The 23,429-nt window shown below is 35.0% G+C and overlaps 1 protein-coding gene across 1 annotated transcript in view; it reads right to left on the reverse strand.

Moving 5' to 3' along the window:
• GABRA2 (gamma-aminobutyric acid type A receptor subunit alpha2) overlaps positions 1–21,886 on the reverse strand; it is a 47,162-nt gene extending 25,276 nt beyond the window's left edge. The window contains 1 exon segment of the mRNA XM_042812013.1: positions 21,797–21,886. Within this exon segment, the coding sequence (XP_042667947.1) occupies positions 21,797–21,886 (90 nt within the window).
• Positions 21,887–23,429: the final 1,543 nt, after the last annotated feature.

The raw sequence follows: 23,429 nt of genomic DNA on the forward strand, positions 1-23,429 counted from the left end.
TGTCCCAGAACATGAACCAAAGTACAGCCAATTAGAAAATTCATTGATCGAAAACTAAATAGTTAATAACAATGTATCATGTAAGGCCTATAAACCAAGTTTCAACTTTAGAACTTCTGGAATCTGGCACTTCTGGGCTTCAGAAAAATTATTCCCAATTTGCCCACAATTAGTGAAAGTCAAATATAAGTTTGAAAGCAATTTTATAGTATATTTACTTTTACCATGGATACAAAAGATTCAGAAACTCACCATGTCTGTGTCTGAAACAGGTCCAAAACTGGTGACATATATGTTGGTGAAGACTTCAGTAATACTATCTGATATAAAAAGAAAAAACAATTCAATCACTTTTAATCTATAGTAATTCAAACTCTCTATACAAAATTTTCAGACATTTTGAGAAAGTTTCTGTCCTTATTTTCTTCTTTTAGCCAGTATCTTGTGACAAACACTGGGGGTGTCTACCCCATGGAGTTATACTGCAGTTACAAAGAGGTTATAAGAGAAGAATTCGTACACCAGAGCAGTATATTTCAATTAAATTGAAATATAAACTATCAGAAACCACACACATTTCCCATTTTTCTAGCAGCAAATGTAACTACACTGTCTTGGACTTAAGAAGGTAGTACAGTTCTAAACACAAAGCGCCTTTGTTGCAAAGGTATTATCTCTCTCATTGCATATCATTCCTATTAAAGTCTTTCTGATTCAAAGTTGTTTTCTTCATCCTGAACAGTCTTTTCAAAGCTAAAGTGTAAAACTCAGCAGTGTCCTACATTTTAATTGGGTACATGTTTAACTGGTATGTTTTAACATAATAATTATTTCCCTTGATACATTATGCTCCTGAGACATTGTTATGATGCTCTAAATACTATAAATAAGTGTGCTTCCCAATCATTGGAGCCAGACAGCCATGAAATCAAAATATTAAATATTGTACTGCAGGGAAAAAATAATTGCTGATCTTTCTGTCGTCAGTTTTCAATTAGACTCAAAATTGAATGGTATTCACTAAGAGGGACAGCACAAACTTGCAGGAAGTTTCTCACAGCCATTGCCAGCTACTGTCTGTATTCAAGAGGGTCAAGACAAGAAATTCTCTGCCTTAAAGCCAGTTACTAGTTGGATAAGGAATATTTGAATTCATTTAGACTTTGACAAATTCGCAAATGAGAATTTCCCATTCCTAAAAATAATGTAGCTGCCTATTATCTGATCTTGCTATTTTTTCTTTTCCTTCCCCAAATAACCTATCTTGCAGGATCCCTTCTGCTTTTTAAGCATATAATTAAAGACTGGCTCTTACTGTGTATAATTCACACACTCTGAAAGTTCAAAATGCAGAATTCTCCTACACACCTGCAAGATGCCTATTTGTGTGACAGAGACATCAGTAATCCCATACGTGGCATCCATACAGAAACTGAGTTGATTTCTACTCCAAAATACTTAAATAATTTAAAGTCAATGGACAACAGGAAGTGCTGGGTCTGCACTGTTTTTAATATTCAACAAGGATAAGGAAAACATCTGAAATATAATAGCAAAAGCACAGGTATAGTTCAGAAGACTAGTGACCATATGATGCCAGTGGGACAGTCTCCAGAAAAAGGATCATTCTCTCCAAATGGTTACTTGGCACAGGCAGACAAAATAGAAAAGTGACAAGATAAACTACTCTTCAGGGGGTAAACCAGTGCTGCAGACACTAGCTGTGAAATTTGGCCTGTACTGTAATGACAACACTATCCTAATTACAGTTCCACGAAAAACACTTATGTTACAAATATATCACCAACAATCAAGTATCCCAGCAGTAAATAACCAAGACTAAATTCAATTACGCTCATAAAGTAGTAAGGAACTTTATGAAAGGCTTTAAATGCACTTGGCAAATCTGAATCTGCCTCCCTCCCTGAAAAAGAGTTATGGCTGGAAGCATGGTCCTCTCGCAATCCTGCTCTAATGCAAGATGTTGTTGCGTACATCTGGCATATTATGTCTTTACCATTGGTATATAGTATATTAAAGGACATAGGATCTTCATGTTGGCCCTGCATTTTAAGTTTTAATTAAAAAACAATAAAACACCAACATTCCATATTCTCACACATAACACACATTACTTCTAAACACTTCTGGATCGATCCTTCCATCAGAATTAGGCAAAGACAACAGAGTTAAGAACAAACAAATTAACTGCAGTTGTTGAATTGCGATTACAACAGCCTGAAGACTCCTCTTGTTGGTATGCATTAACCACTTTAAATCAGGGATCTTAACTATCTTTGGATTTGAGGATGTATGACTGGGAGAGTGGACGAGAAATGGATTGGGGGGAAAGAGGAGACATTATCCAGAGATTCTTAGTTATAAGAACTTCATTTGGAGTTATCATAATTAAGATAAGCACTTCAATGCATATAAAAAGAACTGGGGCAAATTCATCCATGATAGCCTCATAAATTAGAATTAATGCAAATTAATCATAGCCGTTTTTTCTGTCCCCATTAACTGCCTTAAGTCAGCATAGCTCCAGGTAGTGGTGACAGCAGTAAGTTCTAGTGCAACCAAATGTTCTCCCCTGAAGTGAGTATTTATCCTAACTGCAGATACTTCACCAGGCCACCTTTTGTCAGGGGCAAGAGAAGCTGAAAAATAAGAACAGGTGGGAAGATGGAAAACAAAGGATATAAAGAAAACAGAACGAAGGAAGGCACAAGAAAAGAAAGGACTAAAGAACAGAAAAGAACTGGCTGATTTTTATTTCTTCTTCCTTTTCTCTCTCTTCAGATTCTGCATATTTCATGTTTCTATTCATATCTTCCACATACAAGGAAACTGTTTCTTAAAGATGGAATAAGCAGAAGTATAACTATTAATGAATAACTCCATTTATGATCTGTTAATATTAGCAATCTGAGCCTTGTTTCTTCATTGTTAGTTTCCTTACCATTACAATAAAGATTCATTTGAATTATAAACAAGCTCATTGTTTCATAATCATTCTCTTTGAAGAAAAAAGTGAATCCTTTTCTGCAACAGATATTCTAGATTTCATTTAAAAAAAAAAATGAAGTCTGTACTAAAGCATACCATTTGTCACATCAGTAACTTACTGAAAATAATTCCCAGAAAGAAAGCACAGTTTCAAAAGGACTTAAGGTTGAGAATTCATCCAGTAGGCAACACAGCTACAGGCTTTTTATAACTCATATTCTGTTAAGAACAATTAAAGTCATCACAGTCCCTAGTGATCAAACAGTTCTGGATCAAGATTATTTCTACAAAAGTCAAAGGAATGTACTAAACTAACAATCATTCAATGCAACATGCATTTGTGAACAAGTCTATTTTTGCGAGAAAAATTAAGGACAAGGTCTGTTCACAATAATTTTTTTCTTTAATCGATATGTTAACACATCAGTAAAAGCTTGGTTTCCAAGAGCTTGTAAATCGATGAAACCTTAGTGCTTTTGAAAAACAGCCCAGCTTTTGAAGACAAACTTTTTTCAGAAGAAGGGGTGGATAACTCATTTATACTTGTGATCTCTTAAGTTACTCTGAATTGTTTCCTTTGAAGGCTAAACAAAGAACAAGGAACAGGATTGTGTAAGAACAGAGTTTTCACATCTGATTTTTCCATTAAGGAAAAAACTATCAAGCACAGAATAAGACATATAGATACTTTTGTCACATGGAGTGCTCTGAAATTCAGAAAATATATCTTGGCTACAGTACGGATGTTACAGTTACTTTAGCAGTTATAACTGTTGAAGGAGAAATATAGCTTAGTTTAGGCCAGTTTCTCAGAAGATAAAAGCCAAAAATAAGCAAGCTGTTTCAGATGGTTCTCAAGAACTGGTTTTGGCTGATTCTCTTTACTTACTTGATCTGTCACGCTACCAATATTGAAACAAATGAAAGAATAAGAAAAGTATTAAATACACCAAACTACCGATTTATAGATCCTTGTCTCCATTTAGCTAGTAGGTTTGTGTGTTTGAATGACATTTAGTATTTTATAAATATTTAATTATCATAACCTCTCTCTGAAGATGATAATCTATTCTCTGCATTTTCTATATACACTTTGGAAATTGAAGCAGAAAGATTAAGCAATGCATAAATAATACGACATAGAGGATTTTACCAAATCTGAAGTCAGTCGTTCCACATTAAATATCCACACTGGAAAACACTAGCATCATTGACTTGTCAAAAATTAGTTGAGAGTTCAGAGCTTAGCTGGAGTTGGTATCAGTACCTTTGTCCACTCCACTTGGCCAGATCTCCATCTGTTGGCATACCCTTTCTCATGGAATGATTTGATACTCAGCAGATGAACTGAAGTAGACCACCTGGCATCAAATTTGCCATGGTTATATGGAGATAGTCAGAAAAGTCATATGAAAAGATTCCTCATCAGCATTTACTGATTTCTAAAAATTAGAAGTTTCCACAGAGGCAAATCCGTTATGAATTAGTTCCTTTGGAGCACCACTTACCAGGCAATTTTCAAAACTTTTCTGCTTTCTTCCCAATGTTCCCTCTCAGCTTGCTTTCAGCACAGATAAACAGTGTGATGGGGGGTAGTTATTTAGGATTAGATAGACCTCAGCTTTCCCATTCATGAAGAACTCTAAAGACAGAATTACTTTTCTTGAAACACGTTTTCTAAATATTTCTCACATTCGGGAATAATCTGTGCTTTTCTCATTTGTATTCTCTTAGACATCAAAATAATTTTCCACAGGATCAAAATATGTTTAAAATAAACAGAGTGCGTTCATTTTGAAGCCTTCAAACTGAATCATCAGCAAGGTCCCAGTGTTCCTTCGCAAGAAATTGCATTATCTATTAATATGTAGAGTTTATCTGCACAGGAAAGCAGGCTAGTAGATTCAGCTGGAATTTTTTATGTATTCAAACTTTTAGTCAGTAGAACTAAAACCTTAAGTCCAAGGTTTGGACAGCTAAAATAAAAGCCAAACTCCTCGTAGTAATCAAAAATTATCAAAAGTACTTCTTGGTGGGACTCATCTTTTATAACATGCATATGCAGTTCTAATGCATAGCATGAAAACATTTCTCTCTTTAAAACATTATTTTAAATTTAGAATAAGTAATACCCAGGAGAACACTGAAAGACTGTAATTGAAGGGCTGTTACAGCATGTGAAATGAAACAGTTTTTTAATTACGTCAACAAAAAAAAATGAGGTCAAGTTGGAGTGCTATGGGAACCTTAACTGAGGATTTCTGAGTTTTTGTGGAAATGCTGCCAAAAGGTTGATATTACTTTAATTATTTTGCTATTAAAAATATTTAACTAGAATTGACATTGTTCTGACATTGTAATATGGTCTCCAAGGACATGGTTGGCAGCGTTGCCCAAAGGCTTTGAAATTGTCATTCATAATACAAATCAGGAATTGTACAGGTGAAACAGATAGAGTCTTAATTCATCAAACTCTGCTTGAACTCAATGAACTGCCGTTATCTGACAAGCTCTTTAGTGTGCCTGTTGACAGCTGAAGTCACTCTCTGGCTGGCAGAGAATAAGGGGGTCAGAGAAGGTCATGCAACACGAAGCCATGAAAGCAGCAGCAAATTCCTCTGGAATGTAGATATTTTAAAACACTGTTCTGCCAGTTCTTGTTTTTGTGGGTGGTTTTTCTGGTTTTTTTTTCTTGGGAGGGGGGGAGGAGGGGTATTTCTATGGCAGTTTTTTCTATCCCACTACTCAGCATCTCCATTCATTACCCAATGTTAAATTACAATTTCAAAGCTGCACAGACATACATAAATACAGCTGCAATTTGAAAACTAAAGTAGATTTTGTACAAGGAGCAACTTCATTTCTCTCCTTGATATGACCACTTCCAAGATCCTCACTCTATCCTTGATTTACTGGAAAGACAATTTCTTAACCTCAAATAAACTTCTATTTCAAATCTCGTCATTAACAGTGCTTACCAGCAAGACTGAACAATACCTCTAAGAGCTACTGTTATAACAGGTACATGTAAGTTACTCATGAAATGCACACAACATGAAAAGAAGGCATATCTGCAATTCATATAATGAGCTTTTATCTCCACAGTCAGGTAACTTTTCAAATTTGTCCTATCTGTAAGATAGCAGTGTAAGTTACATGAGCAGTGTTTCTAGCTATCAAAACAAAAACTTCTATGAATAGAAAATTTAGATCTAAAACAATATTTGAGGCAAAATTTTAACTTCCTTTACAGTATTAAGTTTAAACATTATAGGATTCTAACTCAAGTTTTAGAAAGTCACTTGTGGATAGGGTTGAAGACATAACTTAGGCACCTGTTTATCTCTTCAAGCATATTGGACAAGTTTTTCAAAGCTGTTTAAGCTACAAGTTCCCACTGAAATCAATAAAAGTTAACCCGAATGTCCCTCTGTGGTCCAAATCATAATGACTAAATTCTGGACTCAAGTTTGTTTGAATCTCACTTAGTCCCAAAGTCCAGTCTAGCACTGACAGTACCTAAAATTCCCTGGCTGCTTATATTACCACCTTAAGGCAAAAATATCCTGATACTGCCAAGCAGCTGAAATAACTGTCTTTCAACCAAGTCCCAGTGAATTCCTTAAACTATACAAAATTACAGATTTACTAGGCCAAAGAGACAGAGATAAAGCTAGAAAACAAACAAGAGAGTGATTCCACAGCTTAGCAGTACTCACAGGATGTGGCAGACATAAATCGAAGTCTCTGCTCAATATCTGATTATTTATACAAAGCAGAACAATTCCTCCCAAAGGCTGAGGGAACATGTCCTACCTTAGAAATTTCACCTTTGTGGTCACACCAGATACACAGTAACCCGAGTTCATGCATCTAATTTAAATCATGCACTTGACAAGAGGTGCTATCACTCTTACAGGTTATCACCATATCAGGCTATCAGCTCATCTTAGCACTCATGTTTCAGGAGAGCAGGAATAGCAAGAGGAGGGGAAAAAACACTGTGAAAAGAAAGCATGGAAACATAATATTTTCCAGCCCAGACTTAGATGCTTTCCCTGTGTGAGCAAGAAATAGCTTCTGCTGCATGCCTCTGTTTAGTGATATTAAATGCTTAGCTGGATAGAACCCACTTACTTTACTAGCTTTATGAGCTCTCTCTGCAGATTAAGGATACATCCAAACGATTTCCAAGGTTTATCAACACACTTATCTTTCCCCACGTTCCACAAAGGAGACATGACACCATAAAGACTAGACACTGCTGAATATGTCTGTATGGGACAAGTTGGAGAAGACTGTGAATGGTTCTACAGTCTAGTAGTACAAAATACAGGTCTCAGTCCACAGTCTGATATATACATAGATGCTTAATAGAAACTAAAACATCCCCAGTGGAAAAGGCAACTCTCTCAGAAAGACTAAGAGTCCTGTGTCTAGTTGGAAATCAGGAGACATAGATTCAGATAAATTTTCCAAATCAAGAAGAGAATAAATAATATTTAAGCAAAAATGCAATGCATTCCTGACAAGAAAACCACTGTGACTGGTGCAGCTCATATCACATCAGGACAATTAATCTCTAGCTTGAATTCTGCTGGTACTTAAACACAAGAGACAGTTCAAAGCAATTCAGAAGCACAAAAACAAATGCCATTATTGCTGAATTTCACAGTCTTTTGGCACCTCAAGCAATATTTTTTTTTTTTTTCAGTCCTAGAGGTATGAATTGCCAAGTGATTAAAATAGCAATTAATTGCCTAGACATATTTCTGGATTTTTTCTTCATCTTTTAAACAGTATTCCTACAATTCACAGGTTCGTTGTAAAGACATTATTATAACTTGAATGATTTGTATGTATAAAAATAAGACAGTTGGGTAATTATAAACTGTAGTCTTGACTATGTTACAAAGGGAGAAACAATATAAAAATAGGGATAAGAAGTAAAGGAAGAGCAACTTAAACATATGGATTATAGGAAATCTATTCTCATAAACCCAGACTTCCTCAAAATCCATTAAATTTCCATTTGTTCCATTTTAATTAATAAAAAAAGTGCTCAAGAAAACAAGTATGAGGCATTTTAATTTGAGTAATAAAGTTCAACAGAAACATGAAAGTGAAAATACAGTGAAGTTTGGCTGGAGTAAATGTGGTCTTACTGAGATAGGCTACTTGAAAGACTGAAGTGCAAAAGTAAAAAGAACTTAGCTAATAGACAAGACATTTGGCAGGAAATCAGAAGTACATAGCATTCATATGAAAGATGAAACATCAGCATTAAGCTGCATCCCTTTAGACAGTACAGCTTCTACTAGGCTGCAAAGAGATTGCATATAATAACCAAGTTGAGTAATAAATGGGACAACTGCATTGTTTAGATCAACTGGATGAACATGACAAAGAAAATGAAACCTCAACACTGTGTGAAGAATGAGACAGAGAAAGATAAAAAGATCAAGAACAGAAATGGAAGGGAACACACTTTGACAAACTGAAGCAGTAATGATTTGGACCAGGTTGAATATATGTTGTCTCAGAAGCAGGGATTGCAAAGTTATTATTTCCATAAAAACATTTCAATAGAAGTTTGTCTTATTGGAAAGGATACTGTAACAGATAGGTAAGGCAGAACAAATTTGTTAATTATTTCAGATTTTAGAAATTTTTATTCAGATTTTTTTTTCCCCCTCTTCTTAAAGTGCTTCAATTTGGTGACCTTGATAGTAAAAGTTGTGGACATCCTGTCAAATACTTTCAGGATGATTTCAGGTTTAATCTCTGCTATATTCCAAGTCACAGCATTTCCAAATCACCACATTTGACATACTCACACTGCCAGCCCCTTCTGTACTCCAAATCACATCTACTCATAAAATTAATATTATTTTAAAACAGCAGAATCTCTCAAATTTCTCTCTCTCATGAAGCGGCTGAGTTTGGACTTTTTAAGGTACAACTTCACTGTACAGCAACTCCTGACCTGACTCACTTGATTTTAGCTGCTAGTTAATTGCAAATCAAAGCTACACAGAATTCAAATGAGACATAAAACATCAACATTAAACCATATTGTATACAGGCCCAATTGTTTTTCTAAATGAGGTCACTCAATATAGATTTTTCACAGGTTAGATTTCAGGAATCGCTTTGGTTTATGCTGTTAACTTGTCAGCTTCACAGTAAAAGCATTAATTATAAGAAGCAGCTCTCCTTCATCTTTCAGCGAAAGTAGATTTTTATAATTCCCTGAAAGAGGTCCCATCTGTAGCAGAAGTTGTGAGATGGCTGCAAAACTCATAGCAACACACTATAGAGTCACCAAAAACTTTGGTAACACACACAATACGTACAAGATTGCACCCTTTGGACCACATAATTTTTTCTAAGCTGAAACATTCAAGTGTTTATCATGCTTTTAGTTATTTAATTAACATGTGAGTGGCGTGTCATAGCTCACTGACGTCAGCTAAAAAAAGTCTTCCTATGATGATTGCATGCTTCAGGTGGAGTCTCTGGAGAATAGCTACCTCTGTAGTCAGCCACAAAAAAAAAAGAGCTGCAACCATGGAGATAAAAGATATTAGGATAAAATCTGAGAAGAAAAGTCCTATGTTCTGTTGGTAAGCACTCATTGTCACCAGTAACCAGCATCTTCCCAAGGCTTGCTGCTATCGGAACAAGGCATGAAATTCACATGCCCCGATGGGGATCAACAGACTTAAGAAAGCATTGAAAATGAAGATCCTTTCAGATCCAGTAGTACATGGTTATAAATTGTACGGTCATTAAAAATAGATCTACAGTTCTTTTTCCATTTGCTAGATTTGTGCTTTGCATTCAAGCATGACAAGAATCAATGGTAGAAAATGGTTCTGCCTTTTTTTTAATGCAGCTGTATACTAGTAGGCACTCTTAGTGCATCTCCTTGCTGCAGGAGCTTTGAACATATTTTTGATACTATTGCTCTTTCTTTTCCATTCTTAGCTGTCTTGAAATAGCATTCTTCAGACCACTTCTGTCAGGAGACTGGGAGCCATTACTGCCTTCTCTTTCCATTCTCTCTAGCGTATGAAACTTTCTGCACAACATCAGAGAGCAAGAGAAGAAAGGACTCTGTTATAATACCATTTCAGAAGACTGTTGCATGCAGTCAAAAATAATAGACACCACTCTAACCCACCTATCATCTACTCAGCAGATCCTACTTTAAGATATCTGAAATAACAATAATACACAGGAGATTAATATTTACCTAGTCTACTCTAACATTCTCAAAAAAATTAGTGTGGACTTTCTCAAGTCAGCTGAATGCAATTTGTATGTTAACACGTCAAAGCAGACAGGTTTTGTGAGAAATGAGAAACATTCTTTACACTTTCTTGATCCCTGCAATTGCTGATACACAGAGAAAGGAAGAAGAGAGATATGGTCTTTGAGAGACAGCACTAATTAGTCTGGCTGCTGATGCAAGATGTCTTTTTTTTAAATAAAAAAAAACTTTTAACATATTTGGTTTAGCAAGAAAATTCATGGGATGACCATGGATATTAAGCTTTTTTCTAAACAGGAGAAGCAACGAGTTCATGCTTTGATCCAACAGAGATTCAGATTAGTAGTTTAATTAAACAAATAATCCACAAGTGAACTAAAAATAACAACACATTTATGAGGGCAATCTTTTTTAAAACCCACTTCAACATGTAACAGAATTGTCAGTTGCTCTTTTGCTACCTAGTTAATAATAAAAATGTTCCTGCTAGAAGATCGTGTAATGCACACCACAAAACTACCATAGCTGACTCACTTGAATGTCTCCAAGTTGCTTTACAGATATCAGCATTCCCCAGAACATCCTCTAAAATATGCTCCCACAATACTTCCGGAGTTTGTATTAAGCAGCCTCAAATTTGTCTTTTATGGTTGCTGTGACAAAAGAATCTCCCTCTAACTGTCCATGAAACTTTCAAAACCTGTTCAGGCTTACACACACAGATATGTTTTTTATTATTTTATCTTAAAACAGTAGGTTAGTTTAAGTTTAGTTATGCTATGCAGTAGCAAAAGAGATTATTTATTCATTTTTCTTCTGATCAGCTGAAGACAAAATACCTGGTTAAAAAGAGCAAAGAACTCTATGATAGCATGTAACACCCCACAGACTGAAAGATATTATTTGGGATGAATTCACTGCCTTATCTCAAGCATTTATATTTCACCCTCTCATCTTTATTTATTAATTTATTTTTCCTGGAGAAAAACTGCTGTTCAGAAACTGAAGGCGGCAACGTACAAACAAGTTCACGTTTAAAGATCATGTAGTTCATTTTTACTCAGTTAACATTGTGAACACTGATAAGGACCTACAGTGAAATGCCACAGCATGCCTTCAGGATGACTGAAGGGTTTTTACAAATACAGCACCGAATCTAAGACTGAAACTTCTGTTTCTGCTTAATTATATATTCCAGACTATGTTTGTTCCCCAGCTTCTTCTCATCCAAAGGAATTTTATTCCTCATTCAATGAGCCTATAAACTATGGAAAAATTTAAGTGACTTCAAGTACTAAGAATAAAAAGGCATCTACAGTAAACATTATACTGTCAGTCAGAAAGAAATATCTAGACAATTAAGCTGATGTATTCAGGGCAGGAATTTTCTACTCAGCCTACCTCTAAATTCTCAAAGACAAACACAGACTCTCTCTTTTTGCTCTCTGATGTGCTGAATGACTCAGACTAAAGGGTTAACAAGAAAGGATCCCAATCTCCTGGCAGAAGAATCTGTTATCTCAGAACGATTCAAAATGGATGCAAAAAAGAAAAATTGGGGAATGTGCTGGTAGACAATTATCCCCTTAGAAGAGAGAATTAAAATGAAGAAATGGAGACTAACAAGGAGATGAGGTATTCCTAATTACAGTACAATCTTCCAGTCACAACACATTGTTTTTCCACCAGTCAGGTATTTAAGGGATCAAGAAGGTATAATTTTCAAAATTAAAACAAAAGACACGATAAATACAAATGGGTAAATCAAGGAAACTACATTCACAGGAAAGATGCCAAATGCAATCTACTCTGTACACATCAGGAAAAAATAATCTCACTGTATAGTCTATGAATATACAGATGTTGTAATTCAGAAATATACAGGAAAGTGAGACTAAACAGGTTATCACACCAAAGAAGAATGGATGGAAAGCTTACCCTTATCCTAGGCTTGCTAAGAGTCCAAGAGGAACAATCACCAAAAGAGAGCCTTTCCTACTGTAGTCAGCTCTTAAACAGGTCTAGGAGAGGTGGAGCCAGGCTTCACCCCTTCCAGAAGTGCAAGTGAATTGCCTTCACCTGTGTTCTCAGGGCTCACTCATTGCTATCCTCAGGTGGTCAATCAGAGGTTCAGACCCTGATTCAGCAGTTCCCATACACTGACAAAAAGCAGTGCATGTAGAAGTCAACTTTGCTGTTGGAACATATTTTCTATATAAACCTCTCCATCCAAAGTGACCAAGTTGATCCTAGATTTGATCAATCAATTGGTCAATGATTCTTTCAAATCAAACCAGTATTAGAAATTATGTGGCCCATTGAAGTACCCAGCATGATATATGGAATAAAGACATGTATTTTTTCCATCACTAAGTGGTAGATTATACCTCCCAGTTACTTCATCCTATAACGGTTGTACATTCTGCAAAATAACCTGTTTTTCGATGCATTTGCAGTGTCATCGCTGTGGGAAAAGCTGCTATAGATGTATAAAGAAGATGTACATTTTATAGCATACATCAGTTTTTGACTGATTCTTACTGAACTGTATATTTGAACAAAATGATAGCACTGAATTTGGATTGTAATCAATTCTATTATCATAACATTATAAGACTGTGAGACAAAGTTTCTACAAAAAAAAAAAAAAAAAAAAAAAACCAACAGAGTAAGCAGACAGCATATTCATGCTTTTCCTGAGTGAATTGCAGATTAGGACTTTCGATGCAGGATCCCTACTAATTCAATAAGAAATGCATGCAAAGGACAACAACACATGTACATACAGGCAAACCAATGTCAGATGAAAATAAATTCTGTCTGTAGCTCCTCAACTTTACTGAAATGTTTCATGTCCTTTGATGTGTATAATAATCTCAGCTAAGAGGGAAATTGATTTATGCTACTTGCACTGAGTTAAGTGCTCTAATTATTAAATAGCTCTCAACATATGGCAAGGAATTATGGAATTTAAATCAAGAGTTATATGCTACAAAGTAATCATACAAATGGTTCTAAAATAGCAAAACCACTTTCAGAAGATTAGCGGAATCATGCTTTCCTAATGTACAGACAATTTCAGAAAACTAGTGCTAACATATCTTGCACTATAAAGCAAATTATTACTAGGATAATAGTGATAAACAAAACTTGCTTCAGCCTGTAATTAATTTAATTCATGCATTAACCTGAAAGAACAGACATAAAAATGTATTTAAAGATTAATCTTGACATATTAAAGTGTTTTGATTCTTATCGTTAAAATATATTAGACTTTTGATAATATTAATTCAAAATCTTCTGTTGATGCTTTAATTTAGTAGGCTGTTGAACTGTACAGCAGCCCAAAACTGTATCTGAAATACCTTGTACAGTTGATTTTGAGACGGATGACTCATAACTGAAAAATATTTATGTCAGAAATTTAAATACATGAGTGCACTTTAATGGTGAAACTGATTATTTCATTCCACTTCCAATTTTCCAATGGGTATTTGAAAAAAATATCGTTCTGCTATCTTAATCTGCCAGTTGTTTAGAAGTGGCCAATATTTAATGTCACTACTTTCTCTCTCTCCCCCACTCTCCATCTCTTTTAGCCCGACATCCTGCCCTTTTCCCTGTTCCTTGCTCACAGTGTTTTTTCATCTTGTCATGTGCTAAAATAATACTAACTTGTTAAAAAGTAGTGTTATGTTCTGTCTCATATCTGTTTGTTCCTAGAGACTTTGAAGCTACTATTAAAACCTAACAGTAGCCATTAACATGAGCTACCATGAGATACCAACAATTAATGCAGAGATACTGCAAAAAACAAAGTAGCTGCAGCCAATGTATAGGCAATCTGAGTATTCTACTGCGTGTTGATGAAATACCTCTCTCTCCACATGCTACTAATTCTAGAAATAGGATGAACTAGTTTGTGCATTGGGAAGATTATTGTTATAAGTTGTCGTGAAATGATGGCTCTTCAGGAAAACAGAAGTAGTAATATGCAATCAGGAATACTACCAAAAGCAATAGACCTATGGCAGACCACTAGCCAAGGTTAACAAAATTGGACTGGCACGAAAAGAAGGCCATGCAATTTGTTGGTAGAGAAGGACCTTTCTTTTTTTTTTTTTTATTTAGCCAGAGGGTTACCTTTGCACCATTATCAACCTTTCCAGTCAGGTTTTATTAGATTTTAAATGATCCAATGAAATGCAGCGCTTTTACTTTGAGATATGCTTTCCCATACTGAAACCTCCTCAGGACTCCAGATTATGGTGATGGTGGGAAAACAGGTGGACAGCCATTTTAAGACTGTTAGCCAAGTCCCAGTTTCTGCTGAATTTGGGGAAATCAAAACGTATGTACTCTGCATTTCTCCTGAGCCTTCATTTTTGCTCCAAAACTGCTCACCACAGAAGATGGTTTATGAATTATAAACTGCTGTACAACAGTGTGTGTTCATCTGCCCATGCGAATTTTCAGTCTCTCATCAACGCATATACTTTCATTCAGCTATGTCTTCCAGAACTCATGTTCTAAAATTCGTTTTTTCACACTTGCCAATTAAGATGGCAAACTTCAGCCATTCTTTCAATGTCTTGATGGCTATAAGTCACAGAATCTTCGAACAACTCAGTTTGAAAAGGACAAATGAAGATCCAAAGCAGAGCCAACTCTGGGGATAGGTCAGGTTGACCAGATCATATTTTATCTATTTATTTTTTTCTGCGTTTCAAAAGATGGGAGATTTTAAGACTTCTATGATCAACCATCATTTCTGGGACTGTGATAAAAATCACCACCTTTGGCCTAGTAGTAATGAGCTTACTTATTAAAGCTAAGGTGAAAAGAAGTCAGATTTCTTCTCTTTTTTTATAACTTTTTATATTATGACTCATAAGTATAGTATTTTTACATTATTTTAAGTCACAATCAGTATGGAGTAGAAGATTGTTATATCATGCAGACTATAAACACATAGTAAGCAGTACATCTCATGGCTTCTTTTACTTCTGAGGTGCTAAAATCCAGCAAATAGAATTAAATGGATATTTGCCATTAGAGGCTGTAAGAACTAGGTTTAAAAAAAAAAAAAACAAAAAACAAAACAAAACAAAAAAAACACCTAAATTCATTCTATGCAAGGAAGCTGAAGATCTTCTGATATCTATTTAATCCCATGTACTTTGTTTTGATTGAAAATAAAATGTCAGTACTTTTGACAAAAACTCGTCTTGAAAGAAATAGTTATGGCTTGCTTAAAGATTGGTCACTGTTGCATGAGCATAAATTAACACAACTAAAACAATGATGTTGACTGATATAAAGTGAAATTTAATTATCATTTTTCCTGAAATTTAACATAGTTGTAAGATCCATCTTACCAACTTCCTGAAGGACAGGAAGGACATCCTTCTTCTTCAGATAGCACTCTATTTTGGTGTAAAATATAAGATTTGAAATAGAACCTTCTGTATATGTCCTATATGAAGAATAAACAAAACAGAATACTCCAAGACTGCTCATTTAACAATAAGCATTAAAGTATTTCCTGATATTGTTTATAAGTACATTTTTAGTGCAAACCATAGTACTACTTTTTCATTATGAAATTTATTATTTGTTGCTATAGAGCAACTTTTTTTCCACTGTAAGCGACATACTTACACATTTTAAATTCACTTTACATTTAGATCAAATCCACTACTAAAAAATACAGAAAATCCACTAATATCAACCAAACATCTCCTGGATGAATTTCTAATATACTTAAACTTTCCTGAAAACGTGTCAGAGTTCAATTATCGAGACAATACTGATGATTCTAATTCAGGTGCCTTTCAAACATGGTATCATTTCAGAAGTGTTATAAAAATTTTGGAACTCTGGTATTGCAGTTATTTTCTCCTTGTCTACCAACACAAGTCAACCTGAGTGAAAAACAAATCCTTATTATGGATAGCAAACTGTCAGTAAGATTTCTACAACATGGTAAGAAGTCTTAGTGGCAAGCAGTAAACACCTTGGAGATCTACAAGGCCACTCGACTGCACAAATTCCTTGGTAACCTAAAATGAATCTATCACTGAAGAAAAGTATTGTTTGTCTTAACCTATAAAATCTGGCTGAACAGCTAAACAATCCTGTCTATCTGATTTATAATGAGTTACAATGATCTCCACAGGAGTTTGCAAATACCATAGCACATTCTTTCATGCCTTCTTAATACCATTTATACAGTCTTGGTGTCATCAGCATAATTCCTAGTATTAGAAACAAGTGCTGATACTCTGCCAGGGACAAAAATTACAGAATACACATGGTTAGTGAACTGGGAGATCCTCTAAACAAGATTGCTTATAGGTGTATAGACATCACAGTAAAGTATGTAGATTTTTATTAAGTGTTGTGAAGCATAACATTTTGCTATGTTGCACTGTGTAGCACTTTCTACAGTCACAATATTTTTCACAGTCGTAATAAATTTATTTTTCACATCTTCACTGCTGATTTATCCACCAACTTTCACCTTAAAGAAAAGTTCCTCAGTCAATATTCTATATTATTTTCAGTCATATTCTATAATATTTTCACTGATTTGTTTTTTAGTAAGGCTGAGGGTTGGTTGTTTTTTTTTTTCAGTCATTCCACTTCCATAATGATTCATTCCCTAGAATGCTTACATCTACTGAGTTAGTTCTGTTCCTGGATTTTAGCGCTGCTTACATGTCCCAGATAACCAGTTAAATGCAATTTTCTTATCTTCCTCCTTATTGCTTTTCCATCTGTTTACAAAGGAATCTTTTTTGTTGATATACGTTACCTGCAACTCTAACATAAATAAATGAGTCTCTCTTGGACTCCTCTAAAAGCATTATGGTCAGATTCCATACAATCCTTAAAGACAAGCATACACAGAAGGTCTAAGGTAGCAGTTCGACTTTGCAAGTGAACAGTACTCGTTTTCTTTTACAAACAGTAGCAAAAGCTTTCCTTTAAAACCAGTAGCGAAAGCTTCCCTGTAGTGTTCTGCAGTAAAAATAGTCCAGGAGTCCAAGAGCTTCTTTTAAGCTGCTCTGAATGTGTATGAAGCACAATGAGATTGTCAAATACATCTAAAATTTTAATCTCCAGCTGGAGAACTGCTAAAGCAGTTACAAAAGTTTCTGAAACTGATTCAAAACACTCTGAATCACAGCAACATATAAATATACTGCCCTAAACTTAGCATGTTCCATATTATCAGCATGTGATGATGGCCTTGTTTCCTGGCAACTGAAGACATACAACTCTTTTATGCACATGTATATACACAGCTTTCTTGCTTTGGGGAAAAAAAGAAATATCCCCTTTTAGTTCATTTAGTGAGCACACTACACAACTTTTAATCAGTGAGTTTCATTTCTTACACTGCTACAACACTTCAGTGCAATAATAGATATCTAGTATTGCAAAAATGGATGATCATACCTTTGTGTTCACTTTGTTCTTCTCTGTTCTCTTTGTTTTTCCTGTTCAATTTATTTATAAAATGTGGGAAAAGATCTCAGTATGTTTATAAGTGAAATGTAATGGAGATTCTTGATAAAGCAATCCTAACATCTGAAAGTCATCTTATAGCTAAGATGGATCCTCCAAAATGGAATCACAGTGTCATTTAGTCTTCACCTACCTAATGTCTTATTTTCTTCAATTTTTTTATAACCAACATTGATCTTAGTTACAACAACGTTGTTCCTGAAGTTGATGGAACTGATTTGTTCATGGAAGGATTCTCCAGTGGTACAAATTTGTGTATCTCCTTTCTATGTCAATATTATCATAGTACATCTTGGGTTGAAAGGGACCTTAAACCTCACTTGGTCCTTGTCATGGGCAGGTTTGGCATGCATGAGATCAGATAGCTGCTGAAAATCATGTATCCAAGCTACAAAGCTCAATTCTCTGTTCTTTCATCATCCAAATGCTATTTTATTACTTTAAAACATTTTATTTTTTAATTAATTCATGTATTCAATCATATTTTATAATTTGGGAGAGATGAATCAACAAAAACTCTATGGCTGTTACAGTAGAGTAAATTCAAATGTCAGAAAGGAAACCAGTCTGACTAGGTATGGTAAGATTACTGAAGTATCCAACACAGTATCAAAATCCCATCAACATTTCCATCCTCTCTCCTTTACTTCCTCTTTTCATACTTACAAAAAGATATAGTTTAAACAAAAAGGTGTGTTATTGCTACTATGCTTAATGCACATATCAAAATATTCAAAGAGGGGACTGTCTTATTCTATGGCCTTGTTTACTTTAATCATGGCTGATCAAATGACAAAGGAAAGAAAAGAGAACATACAGATGATTTGAATGTAGCTCTATCTGAGAAATTACAGAAATTACATGGAATATTCAGGTAAAATAGATCATATCAAAAATATCAAGGTTGTCAAGGCTGCTCCAGATGTAATCCAATGCTTAGCATAATATGAGTACAGAGAAAATCTTATCTCCCCTTGAATACCCCCACATATATACATCCATGCAGTACATCTGGATATTACTTCAGTAATATGAGATGTCTCTGACTTCAAGAGACAATGCAGTGTCTACTTTTCCCAGCCCACACCCATTTTGCAGGTTACTGCATCGCTACAGTGATCATACATCACTCAAGAATCCCAGCTGTTAGGAAGTTTCCAACAGACGTAACTTGGTTTTACAAGAGTGCTGCAACAACAGTGAAAGTTAAAGCTGCCCTAATAGCGCATACCAAATAATTCAGTTCTGAGGTGTATCTGTGTATCAGTAAAGCATCAAGATACTACTGTAAACACCCAAACAAAGTCCCTCAGTAAAAACATTTATAAACCTACCTCTGTAAGCATCTATAAACATAATCAAGAACAAATTTTTGAACAACTACTGAGTCTTTATACAGCCTTTCAAAGAGCCTGTACATTTCTATTTTAATGTCAACAATTAGCTAAAATAACTAGCTAGCACTTGTTATTAAAAATATTTGTGAGCTGAATAATTCTTTATCGTGAGCTAAATTTTGCTGTAAGACAGGTCTAAAAATGTCCTTCATAACAAGTGAAAGTGGGCTGGTGAACAACACTTGCTTTCACAAAAGACTTCAAAAGAATACATCTCAGGCCATGGACAGTTTTGTTTTACTACATTGTGATCTCAGTGTTAGCAGTGAAGCTGCTATAGCAATGTAAATGTTCTACTGTTTCAACTAAATTATTCCAGACTCATATGAATGCAACTGGAACAGAACTGAACCTAAGTTGTATTAAATTAATGACATACGGCATGATCAAAATATTGTTGTCTATGCAAAAGCACTTTCAGAAACTATTAGTACTCACTAAGCACACAGTCTTTAAAAAAAAAAAAAAAAAAAAAAAAAAAGGAATAATAATATTCATTTTTCTTTTTGGAATACAAATTAATAAAGAAAAGGGAATTAAATGTTACAAAATTCCTGAAATAGGTTACTCCATAATTACTAAGCATTACCAATAACATTGTTTGGCATATTTAGTATCATGGATTATCTGAGCTGATTTTTACAAGTGTTCTTTTAAACTATCAGAATCCACCAATCCACAGCTGAAGTATTCCTGTAGATTAACATTAATGCATCATGAATCATCACGGTTTAATATGCATTACACTGTTTCATTTCACACATGTTCTGCATGGGTTGATTGCTGTGTATGCCAATACCAAACAGATGTTAATTCTTTAATTTTTATGCTCCCAAAGCATATTTTAATTAACTAGGAGGCCTGACAGAGAAAAAGAGGGAGGTATTTTGAAGTTGATGTGATGAAAAAATACAAAATAAAAGTGTGAGAAAAGTAGTTTTTAGATTTCATGCTATCAACAATCTAATTTTTAATATTCAAATGAATACATGATATGCAAAGGAACTGTCAACTGCTCTCATAAAATGGCATATCATTTTCTGTAAACAGAAAAATAATTTTACTTAATAAAATTATAATTTTAAAAGCCCTACAAATTAAACTCAAACTTTGTTATATTAAATATTTCTATAAATTAGCTGCAAGGCACTGTATGTTCATACCATATCTAGTTCTTAAAATCAAGTATTCTGCAAAGAAATTGAATCTCCATGTAAATTTCATTATACAGACTCCCATACCTTTACAGTTGTATGTCTCATTTTATAGATTATGTAAATTATGAAGTCCTGAATGTAGACTATTTCACAAGCTTCCACTGTACCAGAGGCCAGAAGTGAAAATGAGAAGATACTTCAGGTATAGATATATAATGAGGAAGCTGTTGCCAGCCAGTTGCAGTGCCAGATGCAAGCCAAGGTTCTCCAGAACAGCAGCAGAGCCACAGATCAGGATGGAAGTGTGTTAAAAACTGTGAGCTTTAACTAACCCCTAATTTGGCCAAGTTGAATTGTTTGTGTAATTTCCACGGAAGTCAGAGCAGATCTCTAGTTTTGATCCTGATCTTACTGAAATCAACGGGAGCAGAAATGGCTCCCAGGAATTTTGTACCAGAATTAGTTTTAGCAAGCTGAAACAGCCTCCAGGATGAAAATTTCCATTATCAAAGCTGTTATGAATAATAACAGTAGTGTTGTTATTGATACATAAATATTTCTGTTACTGGGTACAATTGACATATAAATAATAATAGTAGACAACACAGTATCAAAATCAGAACATTATACCCCTCCCCATACCATGTAGATCATTCTGCACAGCAGCACTTCCCAGACCAAACAAATTATTTAAATTCCTTGTTTGCATACTTACACAAGCTGGTATACAGCTTAACTGACATTTTGGAAAAGGAAGAAAAAACCCAACCCAAACTGACAGCCATGGCACAATATAGCGAACTTTGTCCTCCAGCATTCCTTGCCCCCCACACAAACACATCCTCTTTTTTTCTTCAAATGAACCAAATGCATGCAAGGTATCTGGGAAAAAAAGCAAATTATCCATCATGCCCTAATTTCAAGGAAATGAAAAACACATCATTCCCACTGGACTTACAGGGTCAAGGAGTAAATCTAAAATGTAAATTTTACGCACAGTTTTTTTTTTTAAAAAAAAAAACACCAAAAAACAACAAACAACAAACACTTATTCAGATTTCTAAAACATACACTCATCACACTGCAGGGAATCATGCCTGCATTTCTTCCTCAGCCAAAATTCCCTGACTGGAATAACAGATTCAGATGTTATTTCTGTTCTCATTCCATTTCACTATGTTAAATCTCCAGATTTTTTTCCTCTTTACTTAACACGTATGTATGAAAGTGCCTCCTTTCCATTCATAGATGTTATCTTCCTCAAACTTCAAATGATTCATGGGTGAATATAGAGTTATAAATAATTTATTGAAATACATAGCAGTGGTTAGGGGAAAAAGAAATCCTAAAGGAAGAAAATCACTGCATAAAATTTGAACATTAAAACCGGCTTTTCAAAATCAATCTTTAATTGTTTTTATTACCTCCTAATCCAGGTCTAAGACGATTATCATAACCATCCAGAAGTCTGTCTAGAATTCTTGTAAAGATGGTGATGTTATTCTTAGCTTCATCTTCCAGGGAGTCAGCCAGCACTGATCTAAACGGACATTTTACAATTTAGAAGATGATAGGTAAGTTTTAATGTACATTCAACATACAGTTTTTAAAGGCTGGCCTTAAATATTTACCTTTTTGAAGGGTGTAATTAAAAATCTATAAATGCATGATATAGGTATAACACATTCAAAAACATAACGATCTATGGCATACCATTTAAAATTTCCAGCTAGTCATTTTTCAGTAGTCTCTTATTTCAGTCAATGCTGTAATGCAAGGAGGACCACTACAAGCTCCACTGACACGTTTGGCTGGCCAGGTACAAAGGCCCGAGATCCCCAGGTCCCCCCGACATGTCACTTCCACACTACTAAGTGATAACCCCATTTCTCACACATAAAATTGTCTCCTTCCAGCTCGGTCCTGTCTTCACTTAAGCGTACCCTATCTTCGGATAAATCCTGTGGATATGCCTCCACCCAATGGTCATGTTAAGTACATGACCAGAGGAACTAAAGAGGGAAAACTCCAGCAATCATGCTCAGGGAGTCCTCTGATGTCAGTGTTTGGTGGGTGGGAACAATGATGCTGACTAGCAAGCTGCAGGATAGCTGCAGATAGCCTTCCTGTTTTTAAAATACTGTCTTGATACAGAAAGCTCTACCTGATATTCCACTGGGTGCAGGAAAATCTTATAGAACTTTGATAGAAAAAAAATCAGAAATGAAGCATTAAGAAGAATCTACAAATCACCAATTGGATCAAAATTTCCCAGCAAATAGATATTCTAGCCTTTCTGGACCATGTATTTACGGAAAACACTAGGCGTTCCAGCAGGAACCTGCTGCTCAGCCCAAAGCAGCCCTCCCAGACCTGGGCACGCAAATAAGAGGGTTCAAGTACTAGGGAAACTCTCCACGCAGAAACCCTTAGACATGCAAATTTTAAGTACCTTGGATGTGAAATGCGTGAGCTGAGCTCATCTGTCTCACCTACTTAAAACCAGAGTATTAAAATCAAGGAAGCAGGGGATCATACACTACATGCATAGTGCCACATTTGTACTCTTTGCAGCCATCTACTTGTTTATGCTGAAATTTTGAGTATTTGTTATCTCTAAATAAGCTACTGAATAGGGCATTCTGGATGAATAATTATGTCATAAAGACAAGCACGTTTTCCTACTGTAAACAAGAAGTGGGTATACGTGATGCTTTCTTTCAAGTAAAGTATAAAATGATTAAAAACATGGCATTATTCTGGTCCCTGATTCAACAGCATGGAGGAAGTATTTAAATGTAAATCATCGCAGTCTGTTTTTCCATTACACAGACCACATAGGTAACCACAGTCAGATAACGTAAAAAACAAATACCAAAATATCAGTAAAACAACTGTTCTGTGAGTAGATTCCTAATTACTGGATAGTTACATTTCTAAATTGCATTTCTGTGTTCTGTGCATCTGCCATTTTTAAGCTTATTTTTGAGAGGTAACTGTTTTTTGAAGTCAGGATGCCATGATAAAACTGGTTCATTCAATTATATCCAATTAGGG

Source organism: Centrocercus urophasianus, unplaced genomic scaffold, assembly GCF_019232065.1.
Source record: "Centrocercus urophasianus isolate 14NV4802_14NV808 unplaced genomic scaffold, USGS_Curo_1.0 seq_13, whole genome shotgun sequence".
Classification (NCBI taxonomy): domain Eukaryota; kingdom Metazoa; phylum Chordata; class Aves; order Galliformes; family Phasianidae; genus Centrocercus; species Centrocercus urophasianus.